Consider the following 24,078-nt stretch of genomic DNA (forward strand, 5'->3'; position numbering starts at 1 on the left):
TTTTCCTCATATGACACATATGAAAACTGAGACATAGAAGGTCAAGGGACCCAGGCTTGTCATAGCAGATTAGATTATAACAAAACAAGGAATCAGCTAGTTTGACTCCATGGAATTCAGGCCAAAGCCTTTGGGCATGGTCGCTACTTCTCTTAAACATGAACACACAAGCTGAGATTGCACCAGATAAAATATACAAATGTATAGTAGCTTCCAGATGGTAGAGATCTTGTTAAAACCTGAATAACACCCAGTGCATTGTCAAGCTTTCAGGATATTCATTACAGAAGCTCTTGTAGAATCCACTAACCCCAGTAAACACTGTTATTTTTCTCAGGTTAAGAAATCAGGAAATGCAGATTCTCATCCAGAGTCTTTCTGGAACTAAATAACTACACAGCCATAGGCTTATAAATCAAGTAGCTCCTTAGACTTAGTTTCTCTAGGCTTCTTATTTGTATGTTGGTGGATCATCTCCCAAGTCCTTCCAAGCACCAAATTTATATTCAGCTGTAAAGTTCTCAGCAAAAAACACCATTTCCACAAGACCTTACCTGTCCCCTTAGACTAGGGGCTCCCCAGCACCCATCTATTTTCTGTACAACAGCCCATAGTATCCTCTCATAAAAGGCCTCACGCTTCTTTACAATGTGTCACTCTTTGCCTCTCTTCTGGAGGAGCCGAATGTCTGTCTGTGTCTGTCTTGTGTTTCTCTGTATTCATTCATTGCTTAAGTCTTAATGCAATACATGACACATAGTAGGTGCTCAAAAAAATTTGTCAAGAAAATGAATAATTCAATAAACCTATTCTTATACACCTCAGTTTATTCACTTTTTGAGATCAAAACTAGAAATGAAGTGCAAATAATGAGGAGAAGGACAGGCCTGGTGATAGGATCCTTGTCAGCAGAAAGGTTGTTAAAGAGGCCTGAAAAATGGGTAGGAACCCTGGGAATCACAGCTGTCCCTTAGCACAGTCCTTCCTGGCAGCACTGTATAAGTTGATTGTCTCTGTAAGAGAACATCTATAGGTATCTGATCCTACAAATAAGACCTGCCATCTTCTGGGAGGAAAGCCCATCCTGTGAAGAGGAAACCTCAGGGTTTACATTGTTCTTCGCAGAGATTGGCTCCCACCCTCTCTCACCTGCATTTGCTCAAATGTGATTTTCATCATGTCATTCAGCCAACCCACCCCCTTCAACAGCAGTCCACTGCTACAGACGAGAAGAAACCCTCATCATGGCATTCTGAGGCCTCTGCAAACTGACTGTAGCCTGCCTCCTTATGCTGTCTCCCGCTGTATCCCCGCAAGTCCCCAAATCTGTCACACCAGACCCTAAACATATGCCTCATATCCATATCCATATATTTGAACTCTATTTTCTTCCTGTGGAGAATGCACTCTCACTTTTTCTCTATTTGTACAGATATGTTATTTTTGGTTTGTGTTTGTTTGTTTGTTGTTATTGTTGTTTTCATTTAATGTGAGCTCAGAGATCACTCCTCCATAAGATTTCTAATTCATATACTCTTCTCCCACCATCAAACTCCTGCAATCCTTGCCAGATAGCTCTTCGAGGATTCACACCTGATTGTCTTCTTCCTGGTGTTCATCTCCCTAGATGACCCCTAGTCCCTCTGTTCTTCTTGTCTTCAGGCTCCACTCGGTCCTGTCTTCTCTCTCCCTGTGCCTGGCTCACCCACTATGCCCTTCCACTCAAACCCTGACTGCAGAGCAGTGGGCATCTCTCTGACTCCTGCTTTTTGCAGCTTCCAAAGAATCTCACACTCCTTCTTCTTAAGAGTTTTCTCTTCTAATAACAGAATGTTTGTGGGAATTACAAACAGGACTGTCTTAGTCCTGGAGCCCCAGAAGAAGGCCCTGAGATTTGAATTTGTGTGAAAATGACTTATTAGGGAAGTCCTCCCTAGGGAATCCACAGAAGAAGTGGGTAAAGCAGAGCAGGGCAGGACAACAAGCTAAATGGAGGTTCAATTTTAGTCAACTAGCCATGAGGGTGGCTTTACCCTGCTATGGTAAGACCCAGGCAGGTACAGAGAGCAGGCTTCCACACTCTCACACAGTCTTCCCACTGCCTACTGCCCGGGGGGACACTCCTGGCTTTCTATGAGTGAGTGAAGAGGCTCCCACGATCTAAAGGCAGGCCTCCACAGAGAGTGATAGTTAGAAGCTGAAGCTAACAGAAACCTGGGGAGTTACACAGATATGATAAAAGGGACCTGGGGGAGCTTGGATGACATTGACAACTACAGTTTCCTGCACAGGTGGGGATATTACTGTGGATCAAAGACCCAGGGACCGAGGCCTGGCTTCCAGCCTCCCTTCAGAGTGGGCTCTCCAGCTGCTTGCACATCCCTTCTCTGTAGACCTGCTCTAACATGAGCCCTGGGACTCTTTCCTCCAGGGATTTTGTCAGCAATTGAGGCAGAGAAACAGGCGTATACTTTTCTTAGGTAAACGCACCTGTGAGTCTTTTTTCTAGATCTTTCACTTCTAGCGAAGGCACTTTTAGAACTTCCCAGTCCTTAGTTCATGAGACAGAGGCAGTTGGCTAGGAACGCCAGTTGGCATCCCTCTCCCTGTGTCACGGCCCTCCCTACAGCTACTCCTTGGAGCCGACTCCCATTTTATGATGGAGAAGGTGAGAAAAAGTAAGAGGACCGAAGCTGCTCAGTAGCCTTCTTTAACAACGAACCAGTTTAAGACATCTGCACTCCTCTGAGATGGAGTTCTTCAAACAACCATCTATCACAGGGGACAGATGAAATCTGACCCAAATGATGAGGTTTTCTACCTAGGGAATGAGGAAGGCCTCAGAGCTGAAAGCAGTTCCTTCCACTAGGAGCATTCATCTTGCTAGAGGATACCTCCCGCCCTCCAAGGTATCACATCACATGGATTAACTATCTGGAGAGGTCCAATTACTTCTTCTGCACTTAACTATTCTTATATTTCTTTGTTGTATTGACACCATTTTTCCGGATTCTGGGGGCCCTTTCTCCTCACGGGCCAGCAGAGGATGCACAAAAGGAAGAGGTGCTTTGCGGATGCTGCTTCTCTGTGTTGGTTCCGTTCTCCTGTCACTTTGTCTCGACCTCTTAGATGGTAGAAATAGCGCTTTGTAATTGGGCAGCCACTCTCTTGGGAGGAAGCCAGCCAGCTTACTGCTTTCTTTAACTTCTAGCTGGGCCGCAGACAATCATTTTAGACACAGTGACACTACCAAGAGGTGAAATGATGTGTGGCTGAGGTCATTTAGTGAGAAAACAGAGAAGGCCCCTCTAACACAAAAGCCCTCTTTAAAATTTTGGAGTTCTAGCTTTATCAGCCTGTTCTTCCTCCCATGATACTATGGAGTCTGATGTAGCAGACTGCCGCTTCCTAGGAAAAGGAAAGGACAATTATGACCTTAAGCTGGATTGCTTTCATTTGAGCCCTCTCTCCCCTCATGTGGGTTCATACTTGCACACAGTCTCTGGGGGTGAGAACCAGATAGAAAAGCAGCCTATCTCCTAGCTGATCAGAACAGTCTGGGTATCCAGCTTCGCACTCACTGGCTAGAAGTAAAACATTGGCTGCAGTTGATCTAGGTTATAGTTTTGGTCTTCTAAGCCATGAGGTTCTCTTTCTCATACTTGTGATGTTCAAATCCTAAATATAGATGGTTCTTTAGAGATGATAGAAGTGGCCCAGGCCTGGGGAAGGAAATTAAAGCATTTCTCAACAAGGAATTGGAGGTGGAACTCTCCCCAGAGATGGGGCCACTCCTATGCACAGACCTGCCAAGCTGGTACATCTTTCTTGGGCACTCACAGCCCAACTTAAGAGGATCAGGGTACTTCCAGACCCCTTTCCAGCACAGCATCACATGCCTAATGTGTACCATCCATCCCAGTTTACCTGGGTGAGTCTTGGTTTTCCAAGTGTAATTGTAGGAAGTGTCTGAATTGGACAACAATTAGTAGTGTCCCTTCTACTAATATCCTGAAAGGCTGGGTCTGACTTCTCCAGGATGAAGCCCCATCTCGGATGTGAGCTTTATGTGGTTCAGCTGGTGAGGACAGAATCAGAGATGAGGAGAAAAGAAAGAGACTAGAGACATATTTAATTGCTGGAATTCTGTTTCTTCTTCCCAACTTCATCCCTTCCGGAAAGGGCCACCTTGCAAAGAAGAAAGAGACAAATGTTTGTGCCTTTCTTAACTATTGGTGATTTTTTGAGGTAGCCATTACAGAGTTCTTCATTTTGGTTTTGTGGTCCTTCTTGTCTTCAGGATATAGTAAAACATCTTTTACATAGTATACTGCACAACCTGAAATTGTCAGGGTTCCTGCAGGGAAAAGAGGACATGCCCAAATGAGTAATTTGAGAAGAGTTTAACAAAGTGGATATTTACAAAGGTGAGTGCAAGAAAACCACAGGAGGTAGGTAGTCAGTACCTGAGCTAGTGCAGAAGGACATCATTAACACCTGTAGGCCTGAAGGGATAAGAGGAGGAAGTCATAGCTCTCACTAGAGAGAGAGGGTTGTGTGGAGAGGGCCACCAGCCAGGAGCTGTGATCTTTGATGGGGAGTTTAACCAGCCTGTGACATCCCCTTTCCTGCCTCCTTTACCCCATCTCCTGCCACTGCTTTCTTTGTATTGGCTGGGCTCAACTAAGCTGTAGGACTGGGGAGCCTGTTGATATGACCCATACTAGTCAGTCTGGATGGATCGAGGGAACACAGAAATAGCAATGTGCTAACTCACTGGTCTCATTTCTTGTAATTTTTCTCATCTACCAAAGCCTTACACACCTCAAAGACCAAATTTCCATTCTTCCACAAACATGCCAGTATTTTTTCACAGTTCCATTGTGCTTTCCTCTGTCTGAAATACCTTGCCCTACCCTTTTCTATTTAGCAAGCTCCTTCCAGCCTCAATGGCCACCTTAATTCTCACAAGATCTAAATTGTCCTGAAAGTAACGAATAGAGAAGCACATACTTCCTGCCTTGCCAGAACTCTACCTGTCACAAGAAGATGTAGCATGAACACACTATCAGTACACACCAGGAGGAAAGTGTGTCTGGAGAACAATTATGAGGAATTAAAAATATTTGCAGAGAAAAGGTAGTTGAGATACAGGATAATATTTAAAATTAGTCATGATGGGGAAATGGGAATTTGTCTAACAAACAATAAGGAAGAGCATTCCAAATAAATAGAGTGAGTCACTGAGTCCTGAAAGTGAATGGAGTGCTCAGGTCACAGTGAAAAGCAGTTCAGCATACTAGTTACACATCATGCCTGAAGCAGTGTGGAGCGGGGGTGAGATGGGCTTTGTAGGAGGTCGTTCTCTGGAACCCAAAGTCAAATGGCAAATGAAGTCCAAGGTGGATTTCCAATGAATTTTCTCTCTCAACACTTCTGGGCTTTCTTCCCCAGGAGAGAAACATTGGTCTCCATGAAGGGGTCCAAGAATTCCTCATTTGTGTTTGGCCTCTGTTGAATATGTTAGGGAAAGGAATGGAAAGAAAAGCCTCCAGGTGGCCGGGCTTTGGTCACCTAGGGAAAAAAAGGCTCTCTTGATTTTATCTGTGGTTATATATGATCAAGAAGCCACATTGTCCCAGTCATCTTAAGTTTAGAGGCCTTCCTCACCACATGGATGTAACACACAGTTATCAGATCAAGAAAAGCTTCTAGGACTATGGCTTACAAACATGATATGACTTATTGAACAGTCCCAAGCTTCCTCCACCATTTGAATTAGTATTAGGTTTGTGTCACCAGAACAAATCAAAATACTGTGTCATTCATTTTAGCAGAGTCATTATCCACCTAACAACTCAATAGTTTCTTTGCGATTATGCTACTTTATTTGACTCAGACAGGAAGGAGATATGGATAGGTGTGCTTACCAAGAACTCATCTCAGAATTGCACAAAGCAAAGCCTTTTTGATTCACTCTCAAGACATTAGAGAGTGAAGGTGATGGCCTCCATCATTCTGATTGCCCCAAAGAGCAGAGGGAGGTATATGTACTTTGTATTTGTAAATTCAGGTTGGTGGGATATACAGAGTGGATATCCTCACAGCCTGCACCTTCAGTGGACATGGGCCCCATGGTCTTTTACTTTTCAGGAGTTTGTGAAACATGGGAGATTTTAATCAAACATTAATCAGTCAACAGATATTATTTATTGATTGCTTCCTTTGTACTCAATATGATGTTGTGTCAAGGCAACAAAGGAAAATAAGGCATGGTGCTTGCTTTTAAGAACTTACCATCTAGTCAGTGATGTGACATATATGTACACCTGAGAAAGCAGTAAGTATAATATATTATATAATCATATCATTTACTGGGTTTCTACTTCATACAAAGCATCACATTTATATTTGCGGTTCCGTTTAATCTTCTCATTAACCCCATGCAGAAGGAAAAGATATTTCCATTGCACATGAGCTAAATGAAACTCAGTGAGGTCAGAGGACTTGCTAAGAGGCCACAAGGAGAGAGCTGGGACTTTGCTTCCAGAAGACTGACTTCAGAGCCTGTTCTCTCTCCTCTTTCCTGACCACCCTCAGACTGTAGCTATCTGCCAGCCATGTGGACTCAGTGCAGCATGTTCACAGCTGTATTTTGCCCCTAGTCCCTTCACTTCTGTCATAAGAGTTCCTTTTGCTTCTATCCAGGCATGATTAGTCTTGTCACTATCTTCATATTTAAGAAAGATTTCATAGCACACATCCATTTTTTTTTTTTCTAATGTTAAGCCAAAACAGTAGTGGTTGAGAGATTGCAAGGGCCGTGTGAATAGAACATAAGTTCAGGGTTTTTCTCCCTATATGACTCAAAACAATTTTATAAATACTGACACGAATTTAGATTCCAGTAGGGTCAAAATTAGCACCACCACTAGTGAAGGCTTCTCCTACAATAAAGAGCTAAAGTGCAGTGATGTCTGAATTTTCAGCAGATTGGCGATGAAGCAAACCAGTTTGCCCCTCTTTTGGTTTCCCCTAGAAGGAGATCTGGAAGATGCACCTGCCAGCTCCATGGAACCGAATGTTGGTATTCCGAGCCATTCCCTTTGTAATGTTTCTCTGTGAAGCTTGAGGGGAGGGGCTGGGCACAGGCCAAATGCTCAGAGGAACCAAACTTAGGGGCAGCTGGAGCATTTCTGTGTGATAAGAGAAGATTGTGACCAGGTGCTGTGAAGGGTGGAAGCACTCATTTCACTGTGGTCTGAAGCGTTGCTCGAGACATGTTGCTTTTCAAAAGCAGTTAAAGGGCCATTTGATAGAAGGAATGGTTGGATTACCCACTGCCTGGATCCATTATAGTCTTCAGATCTTCTGGCAGGTGTGTTTAAGAAAGGCCAAGCTTGGATTTTCCTAGCTTTCTTCAATAATTCTCTTAATTTCAACACACTTAGTCTTTAGAAGATTCTAAGCACACATATATTTGTTCTCTATTTTTCTTTTAATTTCCAGCATGCTCATTAATATTCTCTCTCTTTTTTTTAGCTCTCTTTCTCACACACACACACACACACACACACACACACACACACACACATACACACACACACAAGTGCACACCTCCTAAAAGAAAGTATCTTGTATTCTTGAGTCCATGATTTTATGGTTTTATCCCTGCAGCACTTATCCGGGGCTCGTTTAATCATTTTTGTTTTGTTTTTTGTCATTCCTCTAAGTATAAGTCAGCAAATATAATGAAGCCAGTATTCAAAAGCAAGACTTTAAGGACATAGAGGGCTGCATTTTATTTATTTGTTTGTTTGTTTGTTTGTTTGTTTGTTTTAAACTTTAGCATTGCATCAACATACAAGGCTCTACAACCCTGGCTCAGTTTTCTGTAAATGCAAAGTTCTCTGACCACAAAAAGGGAACAATGTTTAAGTTCTTGGATTTAATTTGTAATGACAGGATTCCTCAATGAATTTACTTTTTTGAATTTATATATTTTTTTATTTTTCAATTATAGTTGACAGTCAATATTATATTAGTTTCAGGTATACAACATAGTGATTAGACATTCCATTTTCATGAAATGTCTTTTTTCATCACTTTACTTTCAGTCTGTTTATGTCTTTCGATCTGAAGTGAGTCTCTTGTAGGCAGCATATGTATGGGTCTTGTTTTCTTATCCAGCCAGGTACTCTATGTCTTTTGACTGGAGCGTTTAATCCATTTACATTTAAAATAATTGTTGATAGATATGTAGTTGTTGCCATTTTATTATTCATATTTTTTTTATCTTTTTTCTTCTTTTTTTGTCTTAAAGAAGGCCCTTTAACATTTCTTGTAATATTGGTTTGGTGGTAGTGAACTCCTTTAGCCTCTTGTCTGGGAAGCTCTTTATCTGTCCTTTATTATAAATGATAGCTTTGCTGGGTAGAGTAATCTTGGTTGTAGGTCCTTGCTTTTCATTACTTTGAATATTTTGTGCCAAAGAGGGCTGTATTTTTAGAGTATTGACACAATTGGTGCAGCTGCAGACAGTTTGCAGGTGTGGCAGCTTTCTCTACAATGTGCTGTGCTCAGGTGCAAGATGATGCAGCAAGGGCCCCTGTGGCTAGTCCTCTCTGGTTGACTACACATGAGTTTTTTTATCTTTGAAGAGAATACATTGATGATTCATGCAGGCTAGACATCTTTGATAATCTGTGTTCAAATACACCAGGCCTACTCTCTTTAAGAAAAGCTTCTCCAAGCAAAGGAACAGAGTGCAGACATATACACAGACTTAGAAGGGCACTGTGACTCAGCAGTTAAAGGCTTTGCCAAGGCTCTGTCTGTCTGTATGTCTGAATTCTGCCAGTATGTTGCATAGGCCAGGCCATAGGCTCTCCATGGGGATGACACAGGAGGGGAGGGGAAGGCCACTCACACAAATACCAAAGGCTGATGGCCACTGGCTGGAGGGCTAGAGTATGGAATTGAAGGTCTTACTGAGGCTGAAGGACAGGAAGTTTTCAGAGCTGAGAGATGTTGAAGTTTGGGGAGTTGGGAGTTCCGGGTCTCAATCCAGAAGTATAAGTTTGCTTCTCTGTTCTTTGCATGTGTGGCAGGACAAGCAGAGGGAATGTTCAAGGTGGAAGCTTAGTATTTGCATGTGGAGTTCCAGATAGATGAGAGAGTTTCAAGGTTAGGTCAGGAAACTTCCAAACCTTTCTCTCTCTCCATATCTCTTCCTGGCTGCATTATACTGACCTGTGACTAGTTTCATAATGATAAGTGGCCATCTTCACCCACACTTCTCTGGGTTAGTCATGGAGAATTGAATTTGAAACCTTCCTTGCTCCCAGTTAATCACCTTTCCAAGGCAGATGAAACATCATGGTGTGTTTTAAGAGTAACTTTGTAGAACTATATTAAGGACCATCTCTGTAAGACAGGGAGCCTGTTGACTGAATTCTCACCCAAATCTTCCAACTTCCCACCAACCAAAGCATTCGCTCTGGCTGAAAGAGCAATTGTGCTCTTTTTTTTTTTTTTCCTAAAAAAAAAAAAAAAAATCTTGGAGAACTGTATTCTCTGCATTGTCGTGGAGACTCAATAAATGAGACAGATAGATGGGGGCAGGTATGAGGAGGTGACAGGAGCTGGCGGCCAAGTTCCCTTTGTGATTCATCTCTGCAGAAGCCAGCGTTAATGCCGTGGAGACTCAGCAAGACTGATCTCCAGTAGCGACAGTTTGGACATCTAAACATGACCTTGGATGTGCCCAAACCACAGCTGAAGTTATGCCAACTTTTCAGTGTACTATATCACAGGGGCCTCATAACCGTGCTGAAAATTGGCTGCGTTTGGAGCGTTAGAGTATCTGCAAATGAACATCTTTTGTCCTGTAAGTGTGATGCAATGTTGTGAGACTGCTTCCATTTCAGTCGATTTCCAATGATTAGACACTCATAACGAGGCCCAGGATAGTCCTGTATTTACCAAGAGGCCATGAGATGTCCCATTGTGGGCATCAAAAGCAACGATTCAAGCAGTTTAGAGGTTGTTGATCAGCATTTTTTGCACCATGGCCATTCACCTGATATCTGGTCAAATTTTAGCTATTGGAGGAAAAAAATAATTAGGACTCTGCTTCTGGGTTCCCAAAACATATTGGTTACAAGAAAGTTCTCTCAGGTAAGGAAATGGAAAACCGTTTCAAATAAGAGTCATTCATTCCCTAGTGCCTACTCGCTTGGCTGCTCTCATCAGAAAACAGATGTCTAAATTAATGGTTTTCAAAATGTGGTCTTCAAACCAGGTAGGAAAGCCCAGAAATCTGTATTTATCAGAGCTTCCTGGCAATTCTGGTGCACATTGAATTTAAGTGTTATAAAGCCTTTCAGGAAGCCTGAAAAGACATTCAACAAATTGAACTTGAGGAAAAAAACAAAACAAAAAATCCTGGGTCTGAATCTTGGTTCTTCAATTTAGTAGTGATGTGATCTTAATTGATTTGGATATTTCTTAACCTCAGTTAACTCATCTATAAATTGCAATGATAAGTGAACCCAGTCAAGTTTTTGAGATGTTAAAATAGTGTATATAATAGGTTTGCTCAGTACCAAACACATAGTAATATGTGTTCAATGAATGTTAGTCATGACTATGAATTTCACCAGTTTCCCCACTTGACTCTAAGCAAAATTTAAAATAGGAGCCACCTTTAAGGTCATTCATATGAATAACATTCCATATATGTTATTAGCAAAGCGAGCTGTGGAGTATATTGTTCTTAAGGGATTTCAAACCATTGTAGTTCAAAACCCACATTTCAGGTGAGGCAGTCTGAATGTAGAGCATCAGGTCTGTGAAGAATGTATGGGAAGGTGCAGCATCAGGTGCTTCTATCAGCTCTGCTTCTCCACCGCTCATTCACTCTCAGAGTATATTCTGGATATTGTCATCAAAGCCAAAAGGAAGTCTTGGAGTACACTCCTACCAGTCCAAACTTCCTGTGCATCTGGCTACCTAGACATGTGATTAAAATGCAGATTTCAGTTTATTACATTTGCAGTGGGGCCTGAGATTCATGTTTCTAACAAGCTTCCCATTGATGCTGATCTGCTGGTTTTCTGACTACACTTTCATATAGAGAGGCTATCACATTTGCTCAGTGCTTCTCAAACCCTTACATGCATATGATTCACCTCTAGATTTATGCTATTTAAGGCATGGTCTAGGGGCCATCAGCAGGCTTATCACCTGGGGGATTACTAAATATGCAGAGTCTTAGGTACCTCCCCTGACCTACCAAATCAGAATGTGCATTTCAGTAAAATCCAAGGAGATTTATAAGCATGGTAAAGTCAGATCCATTCAGGATGTGTGTTTATTCACCTGAGGTCCTGCAACCAGAAGGACCCTGCACTTGATTAAATGCTCTGCTGTCACCATCTTGAAATTGTTAATAATTCTCAACCAAAGGGTTCTGCATTTTCATTTTGCACCAAGCCCCACAAATTATATATCTGGTCCTGGATACACTACTCTACACAAGGATTTTTAAAACTTTGCTATGTATGTATATGACTTAACTGGGATATTATGAGAAATTCATATTTCTGAGTTCCCAAAGATTCTGAATCAGTAGGACAAGAGAATCTGTCACAAACTGCTCATATGTTTCTGATGCAAGTGGTTCGTGTGCACTTTCAGAAATACTCCCTGATTGTTCCCTAGTTAGGTCTTCCATCATTGTCATCTGTGCTGCCCAGAAAACACAATAAGCAGCACGGAACTTGCTGGACACCAGAGCCAAGGCATTTCTGGTTGAGCAGTTTTCTCTACAGGAGATCTCAGCAAGGCTTCCCACCTGCACCTGAGTGGCCCTGCTATAACTGTATGACATTTACACAAGTACAGGCAGAAAAGATGTACAGTACAAGATATCTCGAGAGTGACTGCCTGGGGAAGCTGGTGTGCTCAGCAGCAGTTCTTAGGCTTTTTGCGGTCACAGACCATTTTGAAAATTCAGTGTAAGAAATTGTCCCTCCCAATGAAAAACTTACCTTGCACATCCCAAGAAGCACACAGGACCAGGAATTAGACAACCTGACTGAGAGGTCCGACTTCACTTCCTAGCTCTCTAACCTGGGGCAAGTCACCAGACCATTCCTAATCCTGGAGTCCTGATCTTTAAAGTAGAGAATGGGTAAGATCATCTATGTCACAGATTTGTTGCAAGAATCAAATGAGACAGTGTGGATGTAAAAGTCCTTTTAATACTGCAAAAGAATATATACAATTGAGGCATCATTATACATACTGTGCTACATTGCCATTTCCAGTGTTATAGTTAGGATCAGGACGGTGTGTTTGTGAATTTAGCCTAAGGCCATAGAACATACTTGGTGTAGCAATAGAGGGAAATGAATGCAGACAGAGGGATGTAATGAGGACTTAGCAAGAGTAGCTGGGAAATCTGAAAGTGTAGGAAAAGAGAAGGGAGCTTCCATAATTTGGGGACTCCAGATGCAAAAATAAGAGAAAGAACATCTATTTTTACATGTGCAAACAGTTTTGAGATTTTGAAAAATGCCTTTAGTTTAGCAATAATTGAACATTTCTGTCCTTTGATATAATGAAGATAAGTAGCAATGGTGGTGGTCCATATTTAGTTTTTACTTCAGAAGCCTCTGTAAGAATCTGCTATTTTGAGATGAGAAAAATAATGTTTAGTAGTTAAAATCTGGGTTTCTGATCTAGCACATATTATCTGCGTGACTTGGAAAATATTTAATTTCTCTGTTTTTCAATTCTTTTTACCAGTGGAACCTTCCTCACAGGGTTCTTGTAAGTACTGAATGACTTGAAATACCTAAAACACCTAGAAAATAATGTGAGGGATTATCTTCATCAGCATCATGGAAATCCTTAAGCCAAGGGAATGCTCATCATGTTCAAAGAGCCAAGCTATTCTGAGTGTGGAAGATGACTCCAGATTATAACTATGAGTGGTTAAGACTAATGCAGTAGTCTTGAGCTCATGTGGTTCAGAAGCGCTGAGATAGCCCATGTTCTAAGGCTATAAGCCCATTAAGACCAATGCTACCAAATTCCAGAAAATGCCACCAATGACAAATCAGACAAGATAGATGTACATGTGTATACTGGGGGCAGGGAATGAAGACAAGGCATAAAAAGTCATCTTAGCCTTGCCATGAACCCCACTCTGATGGGTCCCATTTTCTCTCCAGTCTCCTGACTTATCCATCTGGTCTTCCTTCCAGGTGCACGATTGACAACCGAGTCACCCGGGTGGCCTGGCTAAACCGCAGCACCATCCTCTACGCTGGGAATGACAAGTGGTGCCTGGACCCACGTGTGGTCCTCCTGAGCAACACCCAAACCCAGTACAGTATTGAAATCCAAAATGTGGACGTATATGATGAGGGCCCGTACACCTGCTCTGTACAGACGGACAACCACCCCAAGACCTCGAGGGTCCACCTCATTGTGCAAGGTAGGTAGGTGGGGTTAGTCTAGGAGGTCTGAGTGGGTGACTGGGAGAGCCTGTATTAAACACTTTTTCTGTGATCCTCAACAGAGATGAGTTCTGTTTGTTCCATCCAGTGAAGACAACTTTCTAATTGTCATTTTTTTCAATAGATGCTGAATTTTCAAATAATTTTCCCATTGAATAGGACTAGGATTTTATTTTATTTTTTTTACTTTTGTTTGAATAATATATTTTCTCAGAAAATATCTTCTGATTATTACTTTCCTTGGCTTTTTCTCCTCTAAGTTTTAGGATCCATCCAATTCTAAGCTCACTCTATTTTAAGACCAGCATTTCAGCTCTTCTGGTACTCTACGTCTGCCATACCCTCACATAGCCTTCGGAGAAAGCACAGCCAAACACAGACGCTCTGGGCACCCAGCTGGAATGATCCTTCACAAACCTCCATCGTTTCCAGCTTGCTTCATCTTCTTTCGCCTCCCAGTCCTGGGTTTCTGATACCACATCTTCTCTCTATTAACTATGTCCGATTCTCTATGTTTTGCTTGAACCCCAGCTCTCCTCTTTTAATTCTGCACCCATCATCCCTAGCTTTCAAGAACTGTATATTTGTTTTGTTTTTGCATCTCTTTTGGTTCTCTTCTCTCCATGATTCTCAAGCCCTGAGAATGCTGCTCACCTGTTCCCCACGAAGCAGAACTGGTCCTGGGGCATTCAGACAACACTTAACCACGATGGGCAGATTCTTAACTAGGGAGTAAGAATTCAGAATCCGATTGTGCCACTTTTTGGCCATGAGACCTTGATCAGGTTACCAACTGAACCTCAGGGTTTTCATCTGTAAAATGGAGTCAATGTTGTGAGGAGCTGTGGTGAGGGTCACACTTTACATGTGCTAATGTGTTTGACACTTAGAAGAAGACCCGACACACAGAGGTGCGATTTATGTGTCAGCTCTTTTTTTAAAAGTCATTGTTATTTTTAAACATTTTAAGACATCCTTTACAGTGGACCAAATACTTTGCTTTATTATCTCAGATGCTTAAGCCCCTGAGCCACTGAGTCCAGCTCCTCTGTTGCTGTGTCTTTCCTAGTCTAATTCCCAGTTCCCTTCATCCAGCTAAATGCAGGTCCAGGGGCTCCTTCATCTGCCTCTCTTTGTCATTGTGCACAGGGAAATGGTAGCGTCCTTGGATGCTTGGTTAGAGAAACAAAAGCTAGGACGGTGGCTCAGGAAGGAAGAACACACAAGAGATGGAAGAATTAAGGGAAAGCTAACTGTGAGAAGGTAGGAGAAGGTACAGCTTGGATCATGGATATGTCCTATGATGAGCAAGATGGAGTGGCCAATGATGAAAAGAGGACACAACGAGACTGAGAACAGTGTGGACATTGGCTCTGGTGAGAGATTATGCCAGTGGAACATCTGAGCCTCTTGCCTTATGGCAAAGCTTGATCCTACCAAGTCGTTTTTTATCTTTATTTTTTTCTTACTCGTCCAAAAGAAAATTATGATGGCTTTTATTTTATTGGTTCTGTAAATGAATATTTCAAACTGCTGGGTGCTAACAGCATTTTTTAAAGGAAGTAGAGTTGCAAAAGAGGTATCAGAATGTATTACAAATAACAGAGTAGGGATTATTTTGGAAGAGTTTTGTTTTATTGTAAGTTTTTAATAGAAAATATATTTCTTTTTTCTTTTTAATTGTGGATAATCAGCCAAAAAGGGCTGGGAATCACTATTCTGAAGAGTTTCCCTGAATAATGCAGTGGCATCATTTACAATCTATACCAGGCAGTGTATTTGAAGCCTTCCCCCAGCACCCATCATGCCCCCTACACACACAATGGATGAGAGCAGAGTATCCCACAATGACGAGGAAACACTATGAACTGTGCACTATTACAGACATTTGTTTTAGGAAGCAACACCTGAATGGAACAGGAAAATCGAAGGAATAGTGGAAAATTCTGAAGCCTCCTTGAAAACAAGCACCATGTTTTTGTCATTTTTTTTTTTCATAAGCCTACACACTCTTGTCCTAAGCACCTGGTGAGTGGCCTTATACAAAGTGTGCATTTAATAAATGCTTATTTAAACAAATGGCTGGGATTATAGCTCCAAAGTCCTATATAGGGTCAAAGAGTGAAGGTTGCATACATGTGGGGGTGGAGAGATGGGAGGAGGCGAGGAGATGGAGTATACATCAGTCTTCGCTCATGTCCAAGCTAATAGAAAATGTCTAATCCCCAGCTAGGTGTTTCCATTTGTGATTTGGCTAGGTGCCCTTATAGCATGACACACCACCTCAAGTATTGGAATCTCATCTTAGGCTAATTTTCGAATGCTGATGGGTATATTGATCTGGAGACAAGCTGGGTTAAAAAAGGCACTGGTCTTGTACACAGACTCAGCCCAAGCTAATCCGCTGTCAATATGCCTGGCCTGAGCATTATTGACACTTTAATGAATAGAAGACCACAGTTTTCCAGAGCCAACCTGTCCTCCCTTTTAAAAGCAATCAGACAAACTAAGTAGAGCCAGATTCCCCTGTTTCTGTATTGGAAAGAGGATATATCACCATCTAGGATTTAAAAAAAAAAAAGAAAAAGAAAAAGAAATTATTTATCATGGAATCATTTATTGTACTGAACATCAATCTTAATTCCCCCACCAAAAGCTGACTGTCTGGATTTTGTTGAAGTTACTATTCAACCTTGAGCAGAATGCTGCAGAAATGAAAGTTAGGCATATTAAGTTTTCAAAGTGGTATTGTCATCATTAAACACATACACACACACACACACACACACACACACACACAATAGCAGCAGCAAAAAAAACTAAACTGGTATTCTACCCACGAGAATATGTATTTATGTATATGTAGTCAACTTTATATATAAATAAACTCACACAGAAAGAAGGTAATGCGTTTTCATAGTATTGTGTGATCCGCTGAAGGTCTGGGGTTGTCTTTCTCATTATTATGAAATAATGCCTTCTGCCCTACTAGTTCTTTGTACTGGATCTTCTATATGGCTATGATTCAATATGTGTGGTTCTTGCTGACAGCCAGGATGCCGTCTTTGCATCTGCCTAAGAATCAGACCCTCTGTGTATGCAGTCATTCATGCCTTCATTCACACAGTCACTGATCACCAAGAAACAGCTCTGGTTACTGGTATCCTAGCCAAGCACTTAGCCTTGGAAGATGAATAAAAACTGCCTTGGAAGAGTAAGTTCCCACTCGTGTATCATGTTTGCCCAAATCGTCCCCAGGAATTTAACTTCCAGGAATATAACTGCTGTTAGCTGAATCCTTCCTGGGCACCAGCCTGCTCCAAACACTCCTGGACACACCTGCAGTGTGGGTCCTCTTTCCCCCATGGCTTACGAAATGACATTTTAATAGAATTCAGAAATGACCTATACAGAAGTCAGGCTGGTCTCTTTACACAGCAGACAACTTTCCCAGGCTGCTAAGTCCTGGTCTGTCCATTAGCTCAAACACAAGAGTGAAGGGCTATGTGCCTTTCTTTGGTTCATGTGTTCTAGAGCTTTGGCTGTAAGCATGATCTGCAGTCATTTCACTAGTGGCGAGTTCTAGATTTGTGCCTTTTTCTCTAGACCAGCGGTCTCCAACCTTTTTGGCACCAGGGACAGGTGCTCCTATGAGAATTTAATGCCTGATGATCTGAAGTGGAGCTGAGGCAGTGATGCTAGCACTGGGGAGCAGCTGCAAATACAGATTAAACTTCACTCATTGGCTCACTGTTCACCTCCTGCTGTGTGATCCAGTTCCTAACAGGCCATGGACTAGGTATCGGGGACCCTGCTCTAGACTATTTTAAAAACTGCTGATAATACTTCATAACAGCTCTGGTTACTGGTTACCTTGTAGTAAATGAAAAATGAAAATGCTTCTTTTTTATCAGCGGGTCATTACTTTTTATCTCACTACCTGTTGCCTTTGGAATGTATCCTCCCTTTGTTTTTTTGTTTGTTTTTACTGTATGTATGTATGTATGTATGTATGTATGTATGTATGTATGTATGTATGTATTTAGGAAGATAGCTCTAAGGCTACCTAAACTCTTAATCTCTCCTAAATCTTCCCCATGCTTGTGGGGGGCAGGTGGTTTTCAAAGGTCCAGGTAGGACTGGTCAGTGTCTGGTGCAGAGACTGGCTGGAGTCAGGCTAGCCAGGACTGTAGTGGAGAGGCCCTGCAGTGGGAAGCATAGGGAGATGGAGGAGCCACTATTAAGTATAGCCATGGAAAACACCAGGCAAAATAAGAGTGAGTTTCAAACCGCAGATAACTCAGCCTGCATGGTCAGGCATGTAAGAAGAGCCTGTAGGAAGATGATGCTGCTTCTGATTTGTACTGAATAGAGTCAGCATGGAGGGAGGAGCAGGTGTGTGGCTTCAGACAGAGCCCAGGATCTCATGTGGAATAAGTATCCTGGTCAAGTCAAGAACAGGGACAGCCTTGGTGAGGAGAGTGGCCCTGGAACCAGTGTAGAAGGGAGGTGGAGGATAAGGCAACAGGGCTGGAGGTGACAGAAAAACTGAGCTCAGTAGCTACTCATTACAATGTCTATTTAAAATTAAATTTAAATTAGCTAAAACCTAATAAAACTTAAAATTTACTTCTTCGGTCACATTAGCCTCATTTCAACTACTTCAGTAGCCACAGGTAACCAGTGGCTACTGCATTGGACAGTACAGATGTGGAATAGTCTTATCATTGTAGAAAGTTCTGGGCAATGCTATAAGTGATTACTATCATGGGCCAGGGATTAAAGCAAGAGTGAGTTCTATGGACCTGAAGGGCCAGGTGTGGTATAGAAAGGAGACTGGAATTTTGTAGAAAAGATGGAAAAGAAAAGATAATAAAAGCTGGAGATCTTTTAAAGACAAAAGAGAATTATTGAAAAAGATAAAGCACTGGAGTTCCTCTGTTAGCTAGAACAGAGAAGAAGGTCTGGAGTCTGAAGATGTAGCGAAAAGAGAATAGACAGAATTCGGGGATGGGTTGAGTGTGGGGGAGGGGAGAGGAGTCTATCAGGAGACCCGAGGCTAAAATTCCTGCTGTGGAGCCTTGGGGGAGGTTGATACTAAGGAATCTAAAGTGTTGGATGGTAAAAGCATTCTGTGGTAGCACAGAAGAAGGGGTTCATACTTAGATTCTTGTTTTAAGATGCCTTGAACACTCCATTCAAAATGAGTTTGTGAAAAGTAAGAAATGCCACCCATGGATTTGCATGCCCACTTAGGCAGCCGGAATATAATTTTTTAGACCAGAGAGAGGGAGATCCATCTAAGATTTATTAAAATTTGGGTCTGTTGATTTCCTTTGACCTCAGGGTGTTCTGCTTTATGAGTATAATTAATAAGAGGCTGCTTCTGGAAGTCAAGCTGTGTATTTTAACCCTTTTTTCCTCTTGATCTTACTGCCAAACCAAGCTTCTTGGAATAGCTATAATGGTCACACCTCGTCTCCTTTTTCCCTTAGAAGAGGCTGCATCTTGGAAAGCACAGAGTGAATAAAATGCTCCATGGGACTGAACCCTTTGCCAAATTAAGGGCTTCTCAAAAGCCCTAACTATCTCTAAAAGCCCTCCTGTGGTGGTACAATAGAACTGCCCCGGTGGTCTACACAGCATTGGGAAGGTCCTTTTTATCCAAGGGAAGGTTTGGGAGGAGTTCTTGTGGGCTTTATACTCACTTAGAGTTATATTTGCATAACAGACAAGGTGTAATACAGTATTTTAAAAATGGTAATATTAGTGTAATAATAACAATAGTAATAATGATGATATTGATAATGATGATAATAATAATAATAATAATGATAATAATAAAAGCTTTTGTCTTCTTTATCAGTTTTTCAGGCCCTATCTAGGTCTCTCTTTTGTCATTGGAACATCTAATCACCCCTCCCTTTTGTTTGGTGTAAATGAGTTTTCCTGTTTCTTCCTAGGCAGAATTAATCTGAAAATCCCTGCTATTGTTTGATAGTTAATTATCTGCATTTTGGAGCCAACCAGCTCTGAAACTCTCCTGAAAGAGGGTGGAGGCATGCTAGTGTCTATGGAATGGGGCGGGAATGAGGGAAAGAAGCCAGAACATGGCCCCACATTTCCTGTGTTAGTGGAATTCCAGAGAGAAAGAGACTATGCCAGGGTGATATCCAGCACAAGCAGGTGACTTGCAAATAATAGAGTTTTGGAATCACCAGCCTTCGATTTACTTTTTATTGTCTTCCTGTTCTGAACTGTCTCCTCTTACCTACCTGATATGTATAATCATGTTGCTTTCCAATCCTGAATAATTAATTGACCTTGTCAAGCCAAACTCATTAGTATGATTAAGAGAACAGGAACAATAACTTTTAATTTCCAGACACCTACATTCCATAGGCTCCCCACAACCCTAAACCTGAATAAAAGGAAATTTGAAACACAACAAATCAAAGGGAATAATATGCCCTAATCCTCATATTGAAGGCAAAGATTTCTGTCTCTCCAACCACATCACCCAGAACAAAACGTGCCCTCCTTGTATTGCAAGACTCCTGTGGAGCTGAGATCTTTGCACCAACTAATTTCTATTCACACTATGTCTTTGCTGAGTCCATGGTGGAGGAAAACATAGCATCCAGTTCTGAATTAACAGAAGTCACCTTAGACTCAAGTAATCTGAGCAAATTGCTATAAGTCACATTGATTTAATAATGGCATTTTCTGTGCTTTCTGGGATGGCTGGGGAGGGTTCTTATGTTTTCTAAGCAGTTTAGAAAACTTGGCTTCTACTTCCTGGTGCTGCCTGGTCAGAAGAGCAAACAATAAAACATAAAACAGTAAATAGTAAAAAAAATAGGGTTTCTCTTTCTAGGCCATCCATATTACTTACGGACCTAGGAAACGGAAAGCTCAGGTGACCCTATTGCTTCACAGCAAACACAGGATTCAGGCAACATTCCTCCAGGTAAGCTGTTAAAGCTCCCAAGGGACAGTCTTGAAGCAACCACAGAATTCTTATCCCTTAGATGGTTTTCTCCAGGGAGTCTGAACTGCCTCAGATTCCAATACCATAGGATTGAGAAAAGTGGCTCTGTCTCCTGGATCATATATCTCTGCGGCCTCCAATTGAGACATGGTGTCATTTTACTTTGGGGAAAGAACAAATATTTCTAGATGTACTCCTGTAGACTCTCATACTTGTATCAGAAGCCCTCTATGATTTCTTTAAGCTGAACTTGAAGCAAATATTCTTAACTAAAGAGTGCAAGAAGTCTATTTATGGTCTCGTGACCCACTGGTACAGCTCTGGCTAATTCTAGAATATGTCTAAAACAACCATCACTACTACATTCCTTAAAGTTTCGTGCGCGGCACCTATAGGATATGTATAAAATGATTTCAAAGGCAGCATTATTGATCTGAATACCACAACTCTTGCAGAGGATTCTTTGGTCCTAGAATGCCTTAGAAGTGTCTAACAATCCCTTCTTGCTAAAATTGAAATAACTAGTATTTTAGGGCATTGTGAGAAGTTGGTGACTAAGTCTCTTAGTTTACCAGTTGTCATACTGAGGACTGTCCACTGACATATTTCAATTCCAGTTACCAGTATTTCAAATCCAGGTATTAGGGACACAAAGATTCAGATAGAATTACTCCCTGTCTAGCTGAAGAGACATCTATATTTAACAAATAACTCTCCAATATGGTAACCGAGATTAGGGTGCTTACACATATAAATGCTATACATACACCCAAAGGGACTAACTAAATTTATCTGCAAGGTTAGGCAAATACAAGGTTGAATTTTACCAAGGTCTTTGATCGTGAGTAGGACTTTTCAAGGAATGTGGAAAGGAGAAGACATCCTGGGCAGGAGCAATGGCATGTGCAAAGCTTGAAAGTCTGAAAACCTATGACTCGTTGAAAGAAGAGTGCATACTATAAGTGGTGACATGGCATAGAAATCACTAGACACAGAGCCAGAAAGATAGGCTGCATTTAAGGTGTGGATGGCCTGTGTGCCACAGGAAGGAACACAATGTGAAGCAGTAGGCCTTGGGTTGTGTATGTTTTCAACATAGGCTTGGTTTTCCTTGATATTCTATAGAACCACCACTTCTTTTCCTCAAGGAAAGTTGCATTGGATTATTTTGGCAAAAAAATGAATATCCAGAAAGCTATCAGTGGGATAGAAAAATGACAGGAACCATTGACAGGAAGGGAGAGGTATTAGAAGGGAAGAATATATTTAAACTTAACTTGCTGTGTGTCCCTTGCATGGTAAAGATACAAAAGGGAAAGATTGCCAAAGACTCTTCCACCACCAGGTCATTTTTGAATGCACTAAATGAATATTTTATTATTACTGCCACAATATATTTTTTTCCGCAGTGTGATTAAGGTGCATTTCTTTGTACATTAACAAATAGAGTATATGGCACTGTGGCTTTTGGCTGTATCATCATTGTGATGATTGTACCAGAGAAGGTGAGTATGTTACTAAGGATAAAACAGTTGTAGGAAGGGGTCTACAACCCTCAGAAACCATGGGGCTGGCGCATAGCCAGCAGCCACCTCTCACTATACCTGAGAACCATAAGTAGATGAGGAGACTGATTCAGATGTCTCCGGGCTGATTTATTTAGGCTGAAGGTGTCACCACTTGGAGTACATCTTAAGACTTATATTCCTGTTGAACATCGTCTGTGGTAAATTAGTGTCTAACATTGGTACAGCATCTAATTGGCTTCTGCTGGAGTTGAGCTCAGTTGTGAAATGCTGCTAGTGTTGGTGGAGTAAAATGTTTTTCTTTTGAGAGATCTTCAGTTCATGTTATTTGAGAAAGGATTTATTGATGTAAAATTAGGACAGTTTAATTTGGTGTCATGTTTTCTTTATGTCTCAATTATATATTCATGTCTTTGTGGTAAACTCAGCTGGTGGGGAGATGAAGAATTCAAAATAGAAGATTTTCACTTGGCAAATAGTGGTTTTTGCTGTGATTAATTGGGAATCTGCACAGTGAACCTACTGTTGACTCCCTTGGGAATTGAATAGCTTTGTATAAAGAAGTGAATTTCAGCCTTTAGGAGTCCTGGATTCCAGTCTGATCTTGACAATAAGTACCTGGACAAATGACCTACTTCTTTAAATGGTTTTAGATTAAACACACTTTATAGAACCAGTTTTAATATATTACATAATCTAATTTGGAAAAAGTTACCAAATACATGCAGGGAAGCCAGGCACCACTATATCCTTCATTTTTGTAATCATTAGCAATAAAGGTTTTTAGGCTCTTCTGTTTATCTTATGTTGACTCCATTAAACAGATCTAATCCTTTGTACTAAGAATGTGTACATGTTTTGTAGCTTCTGTGGGTCTCTACTCCCAAGAATTTACCTAAATTGTGTCCCCTTTTGCCCAACCTGATTCCGTCCTTTGAACTTTCATGGTCTTGGTTTTCCACCCTGCTGACCTGATGGTGTTTCTCTGCCCTCTTGCCATCATCCCCTTTGCTCTCACAATTTCATTTGGACATGTTTTATGGTAGTTTTATAGTGCTACGAGCCTGGATTTCAGAGAGGGGCACTTGTGCTAATGCTACTCCTCACTCTAAGTACCCAGGCTGGCCACGCCCTTTCTTCCTACCCAGAGAAAGGGAGAACAGAAATTTTGACGCCCCCTGCCCCCTTTCATTCATGCATAGACTACCATGTGTCAAGTACTGAAATACAAGTCCAGATAGATAAAAAGATGAACGAGACAGGTCCCTATGATGAGGATATATAATGGGGGTTGGGGCAGCGGTTAACTTGTAAAAAAGGAAGGTGCTATGACAGAGCCATACATGGGAATCCTAGCACTGAGAGAGAGGAGCTTCCCCAAGCTTGATGGCAGGACTTAGGTGTTTGAGAAGGCCAATGGATGGTCTAACATTATAGTTCTCAGCTATTAAAATCACAATAAAATAGCTAATCTGCTCATACCCACTCTACTCTCCATCACCCACCCTTTCTCCACTTACAGAGTGATCTTTTCAAATCTGAATTTGATGATACCTGCAGGACTTATCCTGAACCTTAGGGAGCCAATTCCTTGTCAAGGCCTAGGAGGAGTTTTCTTTCCACTCTGGGTTCATGCTCTTGCCTCACCATTCCTCTTTTATTTTATTTTACCTGTCTTGTTCTTTCTGGTCGTGGGCCACTCTACGTTCACTCCCCCTTGGCTTGTATTCTCCTCCTCTTTTCACACAGTTAAGCATTTTAAGTGGACTATGTTTCCTTAGGGATGCTTTCTCAAATCTGTCTTTCTTAGATTAACCACTTACCCCAACCTCCCCCAGGATTTAGAGCCATGCAGTTTGCTTTTCTTGCCACCATTATAATTGGGCATTTGTTGGTGTGATTAGCTGATTATGGCTGTGAGCCTCCTGAAGGCACAAAGCCTATCTGTTTTTACATTCCATCCTCAGTATCTGGAACTTAATGGTGGCTCACTTGGGTAAGAGTGGACCTGCAAAACTTCTTCTCCTTTAAA

The 24,078-nt window shown here is 41.5% G+C and overlaps 1 protein-coding gene across 4 annotated transcripts in view; it reads left to right on the forward strand.

Annotated features, from left to right (window-relative positions):
* The window catches only part of NTM (neurotrimin), a 393,348-nt gene that overhangs the window by 207,162 nt on the left and 162,108 nt on the right, over window positions 1-24,078 (forward strand). For all 4 annotated transcript variants that reach the window (XM_023521051.1, XM_023521052.1, XM_011376219.2 and 1 more), the window contains exon 2: window positions 13,275-13,507. In XM_023521051.1, coding sequence (XP_023376819.1) covers window positions 13,275-13,507 — 233 coding nt within the window. The remainder of the gene's footprint in view (window positions 1-13,274; window positions 13,508-24,078) is intronic.

Source organism: Pteropus vampyrus, unplaced genomic scaffold, assembly GCF_000151845.1.
Source record: "Pteropus vampyrus isolate Shadow unplaced genomic scaffold, Pvam_2.0 Scaffold288, whole genome shotgun sequence".
Classification (NCBI taxonomy): Eukaryota; Metazoa; Chordata; class Mammalia; order Chiroptera; family Pteropodidae; genus Pteropus; species Pteropus vampyrus.